This window comes from Panthera uncia (assembly GCF_023721935.1).
Source record: "Panthera uncia isolate 11264 chromosome E2 unlocalized genomic scaffold, Puncia_PCG_1.0 HiC_scaffold_20, whole genome shotgun sequence".
NCBI classification, from domain to species: Eukaryota; Metazoa; Chordata; class Mammalia; order Carnivora; family Felidae; genus Panthera; species Panthera uncia.
Window position 1 is genome coordinate 25,086,687 of NW_026057589.1, and position 14,499 is coordinate 25,101,185.

The 14,499-nt window shown below is 60.3% G+C and overlaps 1 protein-coding gene across 2 annotated transcripts in view; it reads left to right on the plus strand.

Moving 5' to 3' along the window:
• Nucleotides 1-14,499, plus strand: part of ACSF3 (acyl-CoA synthetase family member 3) — a 49,890-nt gene that overhangs the window by 12,483 nt on the left and 22,908 nt on the right. For both annotated transcript variants that reach the window (XM_049622801.1, XM_049622802.1), the window contains 4 exons: nt 86-241; nt 6,353-6,507; nt 7,982-8,127; nt 12,256-12,368. In XM_049622801.1, the coding sequence (XP_049478758.1) occupies nt 86-241; nt 6,353-6,507; nt 7,982-8,127; nt 12,256-12,368 (570 nt within the window). The remainder of the gene's footprint in view (nt 1-85; nt 242-6,352; nt 6,508-7,981; nt 8,128-12,255; nt 12,369-14,499) is intronic.

Here is a 14,499-nt window from a genome sequence, read left to right on the forward strand (position 1 = left end):
TCCCCTCCTCCCATCCCCTCCCCTCTCCTCCCTGCCCCAGCCTGGTGGCTTCCTTCCCATCTGAGGCCGTGCCTTCGTCCCACAGGTGACGGGGCTGGTCCACAAGTGGGCGTGGACTAAGGACGACGTGATCCTCCACAGTCTCCCGCTCCACCACGTGCACGGCGTGGTCAACAAGCTGCTGTGTCCCCTCTGGGTGGGCGCCACCTGTGTGATGCTGCCTGAGTTCAGCGCAGAGCTGGTAAGCGGGGGACAGGCTGCGGGCATGACTGGATCTGGGCACCCGGGGACCGGGGGCGCCTTGCTTTGCAGTGAGACCCTGTGGCTGTGTGAGTTCTGCGTTGCTGCCGTAACAAAGGATTACAGAGCGGGGCGGGGCAGGGGGCTGACGGCAACACACAGATCCCTCACGGTTCCCAAGTCAGAAGTCCACGATGAGTCTTCTAGGGTGATGTCGGGGTGCGCGCAGGGTGGCTGCCATCTGCGGGCTTCGGGACAGGCTGGTCCTGGCTTCTTCCAGCATCGGGCGGCACTGTGCCCTTGGCTCGTGGCCACCTCGCCCCGGGCTCTGCCTGCCTCACGTGGACCCCGTGGTCACATCGGGCCACCTGCGTGTCCAGGGTACCCTCCCTTCTCAAAAGCTTTAACCGCAGGTACAGAGCCCCTCTTGCCACGCGAGGTGACGTATCCATGTTGATTAAGAATCGGACGTTGGGGTCCGTGGCTCAGCCAACCGCACCGGCTCTCCTTCGTTCCGCAGCGGGAGGTCCAGCTGGGGCCTCGTTGTCGGGCCTCCCGTGTGCCCGTCCTTACGGCGTGTTCCTCCCCTGAGGCTCTCGGCCTCTGCCCTTCATCCGTTTGTGTTGTTTCTGAGCCGCAGGGTCCTTGGTGGTGTTGAGTGAACAGAGAGTCTGCAGCTCTGAGATGGCTGAGGCCCCGCCCACTTTCTAGACAGACAGACCCGTCTGGACGGTCGAGCAATGGTCCTGGCATGCACACGCCTCTTCCCGGCGGGGCTCTGACCCAGGCCCTTCCCTTCCTCTCTCTCCGCCCTGCTCCCCCCACCCCTGGCCGCACGGCTGCCCTGAACGGACTCGCTAGAACGGACTTGACGTTTCAGCCCGTCGCACCGTGCTCAGGTTCATTCCTGTGCTGCCCTCAGGCTCCCTTGGCCTCTTGTGTCACCGTGTTGGGTCCCACTGCTTACCCGTGCTGCCATCGAAGGACATGGTTTCCAGTCCGAGGACATTGTGAGTCAGGCTGCTGAGGACAGTCTCGTAAGGCTCTTTCTGTGGACGTGTCTCTCGGCCGTGACCTGCCACGGACACACGAGTGGAAGGGCGCTTACTGCCACCGGCAAGGCGTGCGGGTGGCTCCGTGTCCTCGCGCACATTGGCGTCGCGGTCGTGTGGCTCTCAGCCGTTGCAGCGAGAGGGTTGGGTTTGTGCCCGTGTGTGTGTTTTCGCTTCCTTCTGTCGAGGTGTGATGCCCAGATAGTGTGTATTTCGCCGCGTTGAGGTGAGTGTGCGTGTGCGAGGCCCGCCGTCCCTGCCCTGCGAGGCTGGCCGTGCCCCCTTCCGCCCCCCCAACCCCGGACGCGGCCACCTCTTCTGTCGTCCTGCTCTAGGGCAGTTGGCCTCCTGAGCCTCACGAGTGATGGGGGCACAGAGACTGTGTCTCACTGCCGTCCCTGACCATTCTTGAGATGTGTCTGTTCACGTGACAGTGGCTCATCCCTTCTCTGCTGCTGTCCCTCCCTTCTCCTGTTGGGGGACATTGGGTGCTTTCCACTTCGGCTTTACGAGTAAAGCTGCCAGGACATCGTCATGGAACTTCCTGCAGGGACAGATTTTCCTTTCCTTGGGGTACATACCCCAGGGTAGGACTGCTGGGTCAGGACGTCGTGTGCGTTTGACTTCAGGAGGAACTGCCGAACCGTGGCTTCTGCTCCCTGCTTTTGTCGGCAGTGAGGAGGGCAGCACAGCACAGTTGTCCAGGTTTTTGCATTTCAGCCACCTTCCTGCGTGCACAGCACCACCCTGTTTTCGTTATAAAATTCGTATTTCTCCTGAGCACTTTTTCATATGTTGTTGGCCATTCAAAATCTCTTTGAGGTGTTTTTTTACTATTGACTTGTAGGTCTTCTTTATACAATCTGGGTAGAAGGCCTTGGTCAGAATTACACACTATGAACCTTTCCCCAATCTGGTGTTTCACAAACAGTGTCTTTTTTAACACTGTCTTGTGATACAGACAATTTTTACTTCTGTAACTCTGGTCTGGAAGTGGTGACCGTCGTGGACGTCCTTGACTCACGGTCTCGAGGAAAGCGTTGACGGTTCCCGGTTCAGTGTGATGCCAGCTGCTGGGTTTGTAGATGCCGTTTACCAGCTGAGGACGTCCCTGTCGCGTCCCTGTCTGTGGAAACTTCTTCTCTTAGAGGGGACAGGGTATCACAGGTGTCTTCCCTATTGCGATGATCACACAGCCTCTTCCCCCTTGATTTGCTTATTATCTCTTTCTCCCTTTAATCTGCCAACAAGGCTAGTTATGCTGATCAAAGGTTTTCACGTTTCTAGCTTCCTAACCTTGCGGCCCAGACTTCCCGTGGTCGGGATGTGCTGTCTTTTTATGTGTTGCTAGGTTTGATTTACTGACGTTCTGTTAAGGCTTTTGCATCTGTGTTGATGAGGAAGGCAGGTCTGTAGCCCTCTGGGGGTGTCCTCGCTGGGCGTCTGTGTCGGGCCGTGCTCCCCTCGGGAAGGGCCTCTCCCCCACCGGGCAGGTTGACGTAAGGCCGCGGCTGTCCCTCCCATGAGGTTTGCTCAAACTCACCACGGCAGCCATCCAGGCCAGACCTCTCCAGGAAGGCTTTTAACGAAGGGTTCCGTTTCTTTAACGGATTCAAGACTTCTAAGGGTTCCTGTTTTGTTTCTTGTGTCAGTTTTGGCAAGTTTTTGTGTTTATTTTACTTGTGCTTATTTTCTATTTCTGAGAGAGAGACAGTGTGGCCAGGGGGGTGTGGGGGGGAGGGACAGAGAGAGAAAATCACAAGCAGGCTCCACGCTTAACACAGAGCCCGACATGGGGCTCCATACCACGACCCTGGGATCGTGACCTGAGCCGAAATCAAGAGTCAGGCCCTCAGGGCACCTGAGTGGCTCCGTCGATTAAGCATTTGACTTTGGCTCAGGTCATGATCTCACAGCTTGTGGGTTTGAGCCCCATGTCGGTTTCTGCCCTGACAGCTCAGAGCCTGGAGCCTACTTCAGATTCTATGTCTCCCTCTCTCTCTGCCCCTCCCCTGCTCCCATTCTCTCTCTCTCTCTCTCTCTCTCTCTCAAAATTAAAAAAACAGAAAAAAAAAAAAAAAAAAAAGGTCAGGCACTCAACCAACTGAACCACTCGGGTACCCCATTTTTGTTTCCAGAAGAAATTGTGCCTCATTAAAATTGTGAAATGCATTGGCATGAAGTAGTTCGTGCTTCTCTCCCTGTCCTTCCGGGGTGCCTGGGCTCTGAGGTGGTGTCTCCTTTAACTCTGATGTCGGCAGTTGGCGCTTTTGTTCTGTTCTCTTGATCGTTCCTGTGTCCGGGCTCGCAGTCCTGTCAGTCTTTTCTTTCCTCCAATGCACCCGTGCTGCTTTAAACAGTCCGGAGTCCATAACTTGCACAGTGATGACCCGGCCTTCCCTTGTGGGGTGCTCCCCCTGCCCCCCCCGCCGGCTCGTGAGCCTCCCAGCTCGTTTCCCTGAACTGTGTCGCGTCTTTCCTGCGGCTGTCGACGCGTTGTTCACACCATGCAAGTCGCCACCGTAAATGATTCAGGGAGTCTTCATAAATGTGGATTCTCGGGCTTTGTCTCAACCCCTGCTCCCACGCGGTGACCGCCGTCCACCGCCGTCCCCGCGCATTCCCCTTCCTGGACGCCGCACGCACGGGGAGTCCTACCGCCCGCAGTGTCCCGTGTCTGGCTTCTGTCACTGCGCACAGCGTCGCCGCTCCATCCACGTTGCAGCGCGGGGGTCAGCGGCCCCCGTCGTGCGGCCGCGCGTGCTCCGCTCGCCCCCGAACCGTCCGTCGGGCTCGTGGGAGACTCGTAGTTTTGCCCGGTGGGAGCGGCGCCGCCGGGAACGTTCGCACGCAGACCCTTGTGTGGCCCTGTCTCCGTTTGCCTTACAGGGATCTGCAGGGACAGGATCGCCACATCGCAGCGCGGGTTTACGTTTTGTGTTTTCCGAAACCGCCAACCTGTTTTCCAGATCCGTTCTTTCCTGGTTTACGTTTTCACCCGAGTGTGCGGGGACCTCGGTTTCTCCATATCCTCACCAGCCTTGTTCTAAGTGACCGCTGTCCTCACGGTGGAGGATGTGCAGCGAGATCCCTCGAGGTTCCGATCTGCATTTCCTTGCTGACTAGTCAGGTGGAGCGATGTTTCACGGTTTATTTGCACCCCTGTGTCTTCGGTGAGCCGTCTGTTTAGGTTTTTTGCCCCTTAAATTGGGTTGTTTATCTTACTGAGTCGTAAGCGTTCTTCATATGTTCTGGATGTAAGTCTTTTATCAGATGGATGGTTTGCAAACATTTCCTCCCGGTCTGGCTTGTCTTTTCCTTGCCTTAATGGTATCTTCTGAAACACGTGTTTTGGTGAAATCCGTCGTATCTGTTCATTTCATAGATCACACTTGTGGTGTGACCGCTGAGAAATCTTTGCCCAACCAAGATCACGAAGATTTTTTTCCAGAAGTTTTGTGGTTTGAGCTCATGCATTTAGGTCTCTGGTTCACTCTGGGTTAATTTTTGTGCGCGGTGAGGGTCTCAGATTCATCCTTTATGGGTACGTGTTCAGTTGTCCTAGCACTGTCCTCTAGAAAGATGACCTCTCCCCGGCTGAAGGGGGGCTCCCTTGCCAACACCCACTTGGCCGTGCGTGGCGGTCTGTTTCCGGGCTCTGGTCGGCCCGTATCTGGGGGTCTGAGCTTGGACCAGAAGCATGCTGCGTTGGCCACCGTTGCTTTAGAGCAGGTGGGGAGTTGAGAGCTGTGAGTCGTCCACGCTTGCTCTCCCTTGTCACAGTTGTTTCGGCTCTGCTGGGTCCTTACCCTCCCACGTGAATGCAGCCAGGGGCCTGGGGCCCCGGGGGACGTGGTGACACTGCGGCCAGGTGGCAGAGGACCGCCGTCTCGTCAGTGCTGCGGCTGCCGGCCGCCGTTTCCTCGGCCGCCCGTGCGTCGCCCGCACTGCTCTGTCTCCTGTCCTGTCCTGTCACTTTCAGTGTAGACCTTTGCCACCGGCCTGTGCCCGACTGCTTCTGTCCTTCTGTGCCTTCCTATCCGTGTCTGAGTCTGTCCGGGGAACTCGTGACTTTGGACAGTATGTCTCCTGGTTTTGTGATGGTTCTTTTTTGTATTTCCACATTCCCGATGAGATCCTTGATTTTCTCTTGTTTTGTTCACCTTTTCTTCAAAATTCTGTAGCCTGTTTGTTGTAATCGCTTCCTGTTCCCGGTCTGATAATTCCAACATCTGGATCTTTGAGGCTCTGCTCAAAGACATTTTTTTTCCTAATTATGGGTCACATCTTCCTGTTGCCTTACATGCTTTGTCACGTGGGGGTGCCCATCATTGTCTGTAAAGGAACAGTATTGTTTCCCCTGAGAGCCCAGTCAAGGGGCAGCGTGTGAGGTGCCAGGCCCTCGAATGCCGTGGGCCGAGGTCCGCATGTGTCCGGGGCACCGGGGGCCCAGTGCCGTGAGCTCTGCGCCACCCCCACCCCCCCATGACCGGGGCTGACGCGGCAGCACCGTCGGGGGGGGGGAGCCGCGGAGGGAGTGTGCTGCCCCAGCTGCCTCCAGGGCTAGGCGACACGTGAAGCGCTTTTGTACGAAAGCAAGACGCGTCTGTTGCCGAGTGACACAGAATGCACGTGCCTTCCCGATGAGCCGGGACGGTGGCGCATTCACCACCTCTGTTGGCGACAGGCCCTGTGCTGACCCGGGGCTCACCGCTGCCCCTCGGGAGGGCGTGAGGTGCCCCGCCGCTGCTGACGCCGGGCCGACGCCGGAGCCGCGCCCCCTCTCGCGACTTGCTGTCCCCCACAGGTCACCCTGCAGCGGACACCAGTGTCGCTGGCACAGCAGGTCCACGGAGTGGCCAGAGGCTGTGTCACCCCGTGAAAGTGACGGGAGCCGCTTACGGGCCCCTCAGAGCCAAAGGAAAGGAGCGGTCTCCACGAAGAAAACTGTTCTGGAAGCAGATGGCACGCGTCTGAGCGTGTGTGTGTGTGTGTGTGTGTGTGTGTGTGTGTGTGTGGTTTCTCACGTTTTTGCCGTATCCCTCCTTTTTCCTTTTGAGGTTTGGGAAAAGCTCTTAAGTTCTGAAGCTCCACGAATTAACATATTTATGGCGGTGCCTACAATATATGCCAAGTTGATGGATTATTATGACAAACATTTCACTCAGCCTCACGTCCAGGATTTTGTACGTGCGGTCTGTGAGGAGAAAATTAGGTAAGTGAAAACAGTCCCCTCTCCTACCCAGAAAGTCTGAAAGGTCACACATACAACTTACTTCCAGTAAAACAGTTCTAGGTTTTAGGAGGCAGCGCTTTCCCTCTCCTGTAAAGTCTACATCTAGCCATTTGTATTTTCCGCACGTCCGTCCGTATTGTATCTCACTGCGTGTCTGTCCAGCTGCATCTGTCTCTCTGCCGGCCTGTCTGTCTGTCTGGTGGTCCAGTCTGAAGGAAGAGGGCTGCCCCATCCACTCTGACCCCTCGTCAGCATGGCTCCTCGCAGCCCCCCATCGTCTCTCTCGGCCGTGGTCCTCTAGCTCTGGCCCTGAGCGCCCCCCCCTCCGGAGCACCCCCACCCCCGCCCTCCCACATCCCTGGACAAACACGCTTCCTGACAGAGACACGCAGGATCTTCTGGGCCCTTCGGCGGCGTGAGGCTTCTTCCGCTCTGTCTCGTGCACCTGCAGACACCACACACTTCTCCCTGCTTGTCGCTGCAGTGGGCGTCCTGAGAGTCCGTGAGTTTTCACAGGACCGGCAGACACACGTCACCCGAGTGTGGCTACATGAGGCCAGCACAGCCACTCATCGGAACACCGAGTGAGCTGCTGCGCAAGCCTGACCTTGAAATCTGTGCGCGTGTCCCTGTGGCTTCCACCCCGCTCCACGCCCCCGGTTCCCGCTTCTTAGGAGGAGCACAGGAGGGTCGTCCACTGTGCTTCCTGGAGAGAATTCCGGATCATCCGAGCCAATATCCGACATGGCCGTGATTCTGCCCCCTCCCCCATTGCTTTGCTCCCCATCCGGTGTTGCCTGCCTCCCGCCTCCCCAGCCCCCTCACGAGGCATCTGGCCCCCAGGACAAGAGCGGCATCAGTCGTACATGTTCCCCAGACCTAAAGAGCCAAGGGCAAGCGTGGGATCAGAGAGAGGAAACCAGGGTGATTTCCGAGAGGCAGAGGCCCCAAGGCCTCACCGGCTTGGGCTCGTGGTGGGGCAGGTCCTCGTGAGCTCACCTCGTGAACTAGAAACAGAACCAGCTTTGTGGCGGGGACAGGAGTGCCCGGGGGCTGCCTGAGCGACTCTCCCCTCCACGAGCCAGCCGGCTACAGCAGTGCCCACCCGTGGGCCGTGTGCTTCCGGCGGCCTCTCGCCCTCTGACCTGGAAGCAGTTTCTCCCAAACCAAAGCCTTACTACCTCTGCTGAGGTTTGGGCTGGTTCATAAATAGCGTATGGCTTGCAAAGAATGCCTTCAAAGGCCCTAAAGTTATTTTTTTACCTCGATTACCCATTCCTTTGGAAGACTCGTTTGCACCCTAAGATACACCCAACAAATTCGTTTCAAAAAACAGACTTAGAATTTAGCCCGCAACTCCCGCTCGCGTCCTGAACTGTAGGGCAGTGGCGGCGAGTGAAGAGCTGTGTGTGTCCACTTGCGGTCCCTAAGACTGTCCCCTTCGTGCTGGCAGGTTGATGGTTTCGGGGTCCGCTGCCCTGCCCCTGCCTGTGCTGGAGAAGTGGCAAAGGGTCACCGGCCACACTTTGCTGGAGCGGTATGGGATGACGGAGATCGGCATGGCCCTGTCCAACCCCCTGACCACGGCTCGCACGCCAGGTACCCACCAGCCGCGTCCTCTCCCTCCCTGCGCCCCGAGCCCTCGGGGGGCGGGGGGGGGGCCAGTCTGGGGAGCGCGCTGCCCTGCTGGGCCGGAGAACTCTCTTGGGGTGTTGGCCAGGTGGCTGGGGCCTGTCCCCCTGCCACTTCCGCGCAGACCAGGCTTGCCGCTGGCCAGAGCGTCCCATCCAGGAACCACGCAGGGTATAGGGGCAGGGGTGAGGGAGCCCTCTATCTGTCTGGATGACCGTTCCTAAGTCCAGCCTTTTCTCCGGCGCCCCACTCCGACTTCAGCTCAGACTTTCACGTCCTGGGTCCTTAGCAAGGAGTCCACAGCAGAGCCCAAGCCCGGGAAGTGAATGTGCCCCGTTTCTGTTCTCAGCTCCCTCCCCGTCCTCACAAGGCACCCCCTCCATGGTGTCCACAACATGAAAGGGATCCCATTTAGAAATAAGACCAAACACTTCTGTGTCTGTGATTATATCCACACGTGCATGTGTCTCGCACGTACGATAAAACTCACCGTGTCCACGTTCAGTCTGTGAGTCTTGGAAACACACCTAACCATGTAGCCCCCATCACACTCGAGACACAGAAACGTCCGATGCCGCAGACCCTCCCCTTGTGCGTGCTCGGCACCCCCCCCCCCCCACCCCAGGCCAGGCAGGCATGCACCTCGTCTCTGTGCTTTTTCTGGAATGTCCTACAGGACGTGGCCTTTTGGGTCCCTTCGCGGGGTGTGGCATCCACATGGACACATGTCCTTTCCCACGCCGAGCGGACTTCCACGGGGCAGACCAGCCGCTGTTTGCTACCGCTTCGCCAGCCGAAGGACGCTGGGCTGTGTCTGGTTTGGGCCAGTTACCAGTAGGGCTGTCATAAACGTCCGTGTGCAGGTGCCGTGCGAACATATGCCTCGTGGGAGAGTCTCCAGAGGGGCGTCGTGGGGTCCGAAGGCAGATGAGCACTTGACTGCCTGAGAAGCTGCCACACCGTGTCCAGAGCGGCTCCTGGCGCTGGGGCGCTCTTACCCATTGACAGACCAGGACCCCGAGGCTGGGGGGGCGGCAGGGTTGCACACCCGCTGTGCCACGGAGCAGGTGTTTGTGCCATTGCACTAGGACACCCGCTTTGTCGGGAGTGCAGCAGCACGGCCCGGTTGGGAGGCAGAGAGAGGGGCACAGAGATGCACAGAGAGCCTTCTGGGCCTTAATTATAAGAGCAGACACAAGGCCAAGAGCCAAGACCAGGAGCCAGGACCGGATGGAGTGCACGAGGGAGGCCCCGCGTGGGGCTCACCGCAGATGGGGTGGGGGGGGTGGGGGGGCAGGGTCCTCAGGTGAGCAGGGAGAGCAGCCGCCCTGGACAGAGGTCACGCAAGCGTGCCCAGCTGCCCTGGCCGTTTCCGGCCCCCTCTGCGGAAGGGGGATCCCAAAGGTTCTGAAAGATTTATTGGGCAGAAATTCTGGAATCTTCAGTCACGGCTGCAGCTCTCCTCCAGGCCTCAGGGGCCTCGTCGCTCGTCTTACCTTTGAATCAAATACCTGTGACCTTTTTCTGTAGCGCAGGCCTCCAGCAGGCGGGTGCGATCCTGTTTGCTTTGGAAAAAAGTAAAGTGGCGTCGTTTCTGGAGAAACCAGGTTGACAGGGCGTCCTGGGCACCTTCCGGTCTTGTCTGCGCGTCTTGATGCCTGGGCTGGGCTCGCGTCACACTCGGGGACCCCCGTACCTGCTCCCGGCTCGGGGTCGCCCCGGGCCGGCCCTCCCTCTCTGCTGCCTGTGTGGCCTCCGAGTGTGGCGCTCTCCGTGGGTCCGGGGACCGCCAGGATCCGTTTTTGCAGGTTCTCACACCCCGACGTGGGCGCCCAGGGCGAGGCCAGCCTTGCAAGAGGCTTGTTTGCTGAGAGTCAGGCTCCGGGTCGGGTCTTCCGGTTGTTCCTTCTCCGTGGCCCTCACGGTACCACGAAGCGAGATGAATAATTCACGGCCAGGCGCCGCTGGGCCTCATCACACTCTAATTGGCGGTGGAGATCAGAGGCGCCAGCGGCTCCTGCAGCGGGCTCGGGGGAGCGCTGAGGGCAGCTCCAGCCTTACCAGCCTGTCCCCCTTCTCTCGGGACGGCCGCGGACTGGCCGCCCTCCCCAGACTCCGGACGGAGCCACGGGCCAATTGCGGTTATCTGGGGAGAGCTGACGACCGTTTTAAAGACTGCATTTTATGACTGTGTCCCGGGGGGGGGGGGGGGAGGAGGGGGGGGAGGCGACCCCGAGGGTGTGGGCTGGTGGCTGCCTGTGGTCCGCCCGGCCAGGCCAGCTGGGGTGGGACAGACACGGGTCAGGCTCCATTGCTGACCCCTCCCCCCGCCCCGAACTGCGTCTTCTCTGTGTGGACCTCATCCTGCGGGACGTCAGGCCTCTGAAACCAGGGTCGTCCCTGCCTGGAGGTTTTAGCTGTATTGTCGTGTCTGCGACGCTGTAATGAATCAAGATTCCGTTGGCTCGTCCGTTACAAATCCCAACGGCTGGCAGCACTCGCCGTTCAGAGGGAGAAAAGAGCAGAGAGGGGCAGGGGGAGCCGAGGAGGACAGCTTTCTCCTTTTAAAAAATGTTCCAAGGAGAAACCAGTGGATTGAAAGCTGGGGAGGAGGACGGGGGGCGCTGGCGTTTCTCAGAGAGGAGGACGGACCCCCTTCTGGTAAGAAGCGCGTGTCCGGTCGGTGCTCCCATACGGTGCCGGCGGGTGGTGCCGTGGAGGGCACGGGGCACAGAGACCGCTCCTCCCGGGCGCCTTTTCCACCTGCTGCCCGAGTCCTGCCCTCTGTGGTACGGTGGTGCCAGAAAGCGCCGTGTTTGCCGAGTTCTGTGAGCCGCCGGCCCGTCAACCTCTCTAGGCCGGGAGGCCCAGGAAAGGACAGTCTACGCAACAGAGTTAAACTTGTCACTGCCACAGTCTAAGGGAAAGGGGCCATTTAGTCTAGAAAAGGTGACCTCGAGGTCCCCTGGCAAGTGCGTCTAGACTGCGTGTGGTCTCCACTGCGCCCAGGGGATGCCAAGCCCAGCGCCGGGAGGAGGGGGCCGGAGGGGCTGGGTTCAGAGGCTGCTTCTTGTGTCTGGTATCCGTGTCTCACACTGGGGAGGAGACTCCCTCGCTTCCCGTGTGGCGTCTCGAGAGTCCTGTTGCCTGCGCGGCCGCGGGCTCCGTGCACGTGCGCCGCTAGCAGGACTGGGGAGGACCCGCGTCTCAGGTCCTCGTAGGAGTGTCCGGAAGGGGCAGACCCGCCGAGGCAGCCGCTGCACGGTTGTGGGGGTGGGGGAGAACGCGTGACCGCTGACGCCTCTGGTTTCCGCCCGGTGACTGCAAGTTCTGGAGCCACGTGGCGGTTACGGTTGCCCCACGTCACGCGTGTGCATAAGGCCACTGAGTTGTGCGCTTCGTGACGAGTGATTGTATCTTGTACCGATTTAACTTTGATTTTTAAAATCTTTGGAAGCAAAACAAGAACGCGAAGGGCCAGAGGGGACCTGGTCCGGATGCACCCCGCCAATCAGGGACACCGCCCTGGCCTCGCCCACCAGGACCTGAGATGCAGAGACGGGCGGGCCGCGAGGATAGTACAGCGTCATTCTGGCAAAACGAGGCCAGGATCCCAGAATCCTGTGCGGACGTAGAGTTTCAGAGTTGGCCTCCCGGGTGTCTGTCCCGTGACAATCCCTCACTGATTCCAGTGGACGCGAGTCCTCACAGACGCTGAGCGTTTGGTCTCGGGACCTCCGCCACAACGGTCCTTCACGTGGGGGCAGGCCGCTGCCCCCGTGCTCCGGAACACACCGAGCAAACCATGGGTGCCTAATAAATGAAGCAGAAAGCGGGTGACAGGCTTCCCTGCCTGCTTCGTCCCTCCTGGGCCTTCTGCACACAGGTGCCCTGTGGTGACCCCGGGGACAGGCCACCGGCGCCTGTGCCCTTACAGCAGAACTAGGTGCCGGAGGGGGAGGTGGTGGCAGCCCCAGCCTTCGGCCCGGGTGTCGAGCGCCTCCCTAAGGTGACTGGGTCCCCTCCGCTCTGGCGTCTACTGTCTTCTGTGCAGGACGTCCAGGCGTGCAGCCCTCTCCTTCTCTGTCTTTGCAGGTTCCGTGGGGACCCCGCTGCCAGGTGTGGAGGTGCGCATTGTCTCAGAAAACCCCAAGAAGGACGGCTATCCCTACGTGCTCCACGCGGAAGGAAATGAGAAGGAGACAAAGGTGGGCCACTGCTCGGTGCTCAGCCGGTGGCACACGGGTGTCCCCCGGCCAGGACCGCCCAGCAGGCCAGAGGTTGGAGGTCTCTTCCTTGGGGCCCCGACACAGGTTCAGGCTGGTGTTTCCCGAGGGCCCCCACCGGTGTTTCCGGGCACCATGCCCCATGGACGGTGTGCAGAGCAGGACCAAGGCCCAGCTGGGCCCCGACCTCCAGACTCTGCCCGCCTCCTCAGGCACTGACCCTCCATCCACTGTGGGTCGTGACAGCCTCTGGACAGCCCTTGTTAAAACGGGTTGTTGGAGGCAGCCTCTGGTTAAAAGCGCCGTGCTGGCGGGGCCCTGTCTCCACTCAGTAAACCCAGGCTGGGTGCGGCCGGTTCCTTGCGAGGCCACCACGGGCAGCTCACGGAGCCCCGAGGACGAAGGCTGCCGCCAACCGCTGGAATCAGTGGTGGCTTGGCTGTTACTCTAGGTTGACCAGGGTGAGGAAGGGGATACTACTTACTGTCTTATTTCAGTGAAGTTTCTAGTAGCTGCAAATCTGATCGTCGGTGAGTAGAAACCACAGGAAAGTTGAGGGTTGGTGGGACTGGAACCTTGATGTAAAAGGAAATCACCTTCTCTATAGCCGAAGCCCATGCTAGACGTCCGTGTGACTGATCTCTACTGGACCCACGTGTCAGCTTCTGTCCCCGGAGAGGTGGCTCCCGGCTCCGTACCTGTGCCAGGCCTTGCCCTGTGACCTTGCCCCGTGGCCTCAGTTTCCGTGTCTGGAGTGAGAGGTCGAGGAGACGGTCAAGCAAGCGGGTGGAGCTGGTGGTTTAGGTGTAGTGCTACGAACGTGTTCACAGTGAAGAAGTAGGTGTTCCGTTTAGCCGAGAAGACCCCGCCCCTGGGCCCCCGTGGGGAGGGTCAGCCCTCGGCACGTCGCCCGGCTCCCAGTCGCGGCGTTCCCGGGGCCTGTGCAGCCTGACGGTCCTTGCCGCCTCTCTGGCCAGAACCCAGCACCGGGAATGAGGCGTGAGTGGCCCGGGGGGGCAGGGGGCGCCAGGGTCTCTGCGCCGCACAGGGGAGCCCTGGGCAAGACAGGAGCAGGGAACAGCGGGGCCGAGCCGTGCTTCCCAGATGGCGGGAAGGTTCCGTGTTTGCTCTCACGGGCCCGGAGCAAGGCGGGGAGGGGCGCACGCCTGTGACGCTCGGTGGCCGTGGCAGCCGGGTGGTGCCCGTGTCTGAGAAGGCCCTGACGGCTCCAGAGGGCGGCTCACGTGCCCGGGCCTGTGAGTGCCGGCCTCGTCGCGTCTGCCGGGGCACCGTCTGGGCTCTCGCTGCCGGTCCTCAGCGTGTGTCCTCGTCTCCCCGTCGCGGGCCGCCCCGGCTGTGGCTGCTTGCTGACGCGGCCGGAAGCCCGGGGGCACCCAAGCGTCCCGCCGTCCGCAGCTCTGAGCTGGCGCTTCCCAAGCCTGCAGCTTTGTCTGGCAGGACCTCGGGCTCCCCTGCCCGGACGCTTCTTGGATGCACAGGAAGCGGCTCCGTCTTCTCGGTGTCTGTCTCGCCTGGCTGCCGGGCCGCGGTCAAGGCGGCACCTGCCTGGAGGACCGGCAGCTTTGTTTGCTGTGGTGCATCTTCCACGTGCCGCGGCCGCCCAGCCGGCGTCGCCTTTAACCCTACACGCACGTCGCGCGGCATCTGTTCGTTTTCCAAGTGCTCACTTTCAAGAGCGCCAAGCACCGGCCAGCACCAGTGAGGTCCGGCAGCAGACAAGCGGCTTCCCGGCTGTATGTGACACGCTGGCCTGCACACGAAACGTCGTCTCTCGCCGAGGACGCGGAGACACCGCGTGTGGTGTTCCGGCTGGCGCAGGGCGGTGGCAGCGAGCTCTGCTTCCCTCGTTTCCCCTTAAAAATTAATTATCTTGTTGTTTGTCCATATGCGGGCTGTCGCTCTGGACAGCAGCCTGCTCGGCCGCCTGTCCTCCTGACGGCCACCAGCCTCTCCTGGGCTCCCCTCCCGCTCCTTCCCCCGCCCCCGCCTGTCCCTGCCATCTGTCGCTGCTGTGTGCCACCGACGGTTGAATGCGACCCGCGGCAGGGCGAGGACTGGGGGCGGAGAGCCGGAGGGCCTGCTCGTGCTCTGG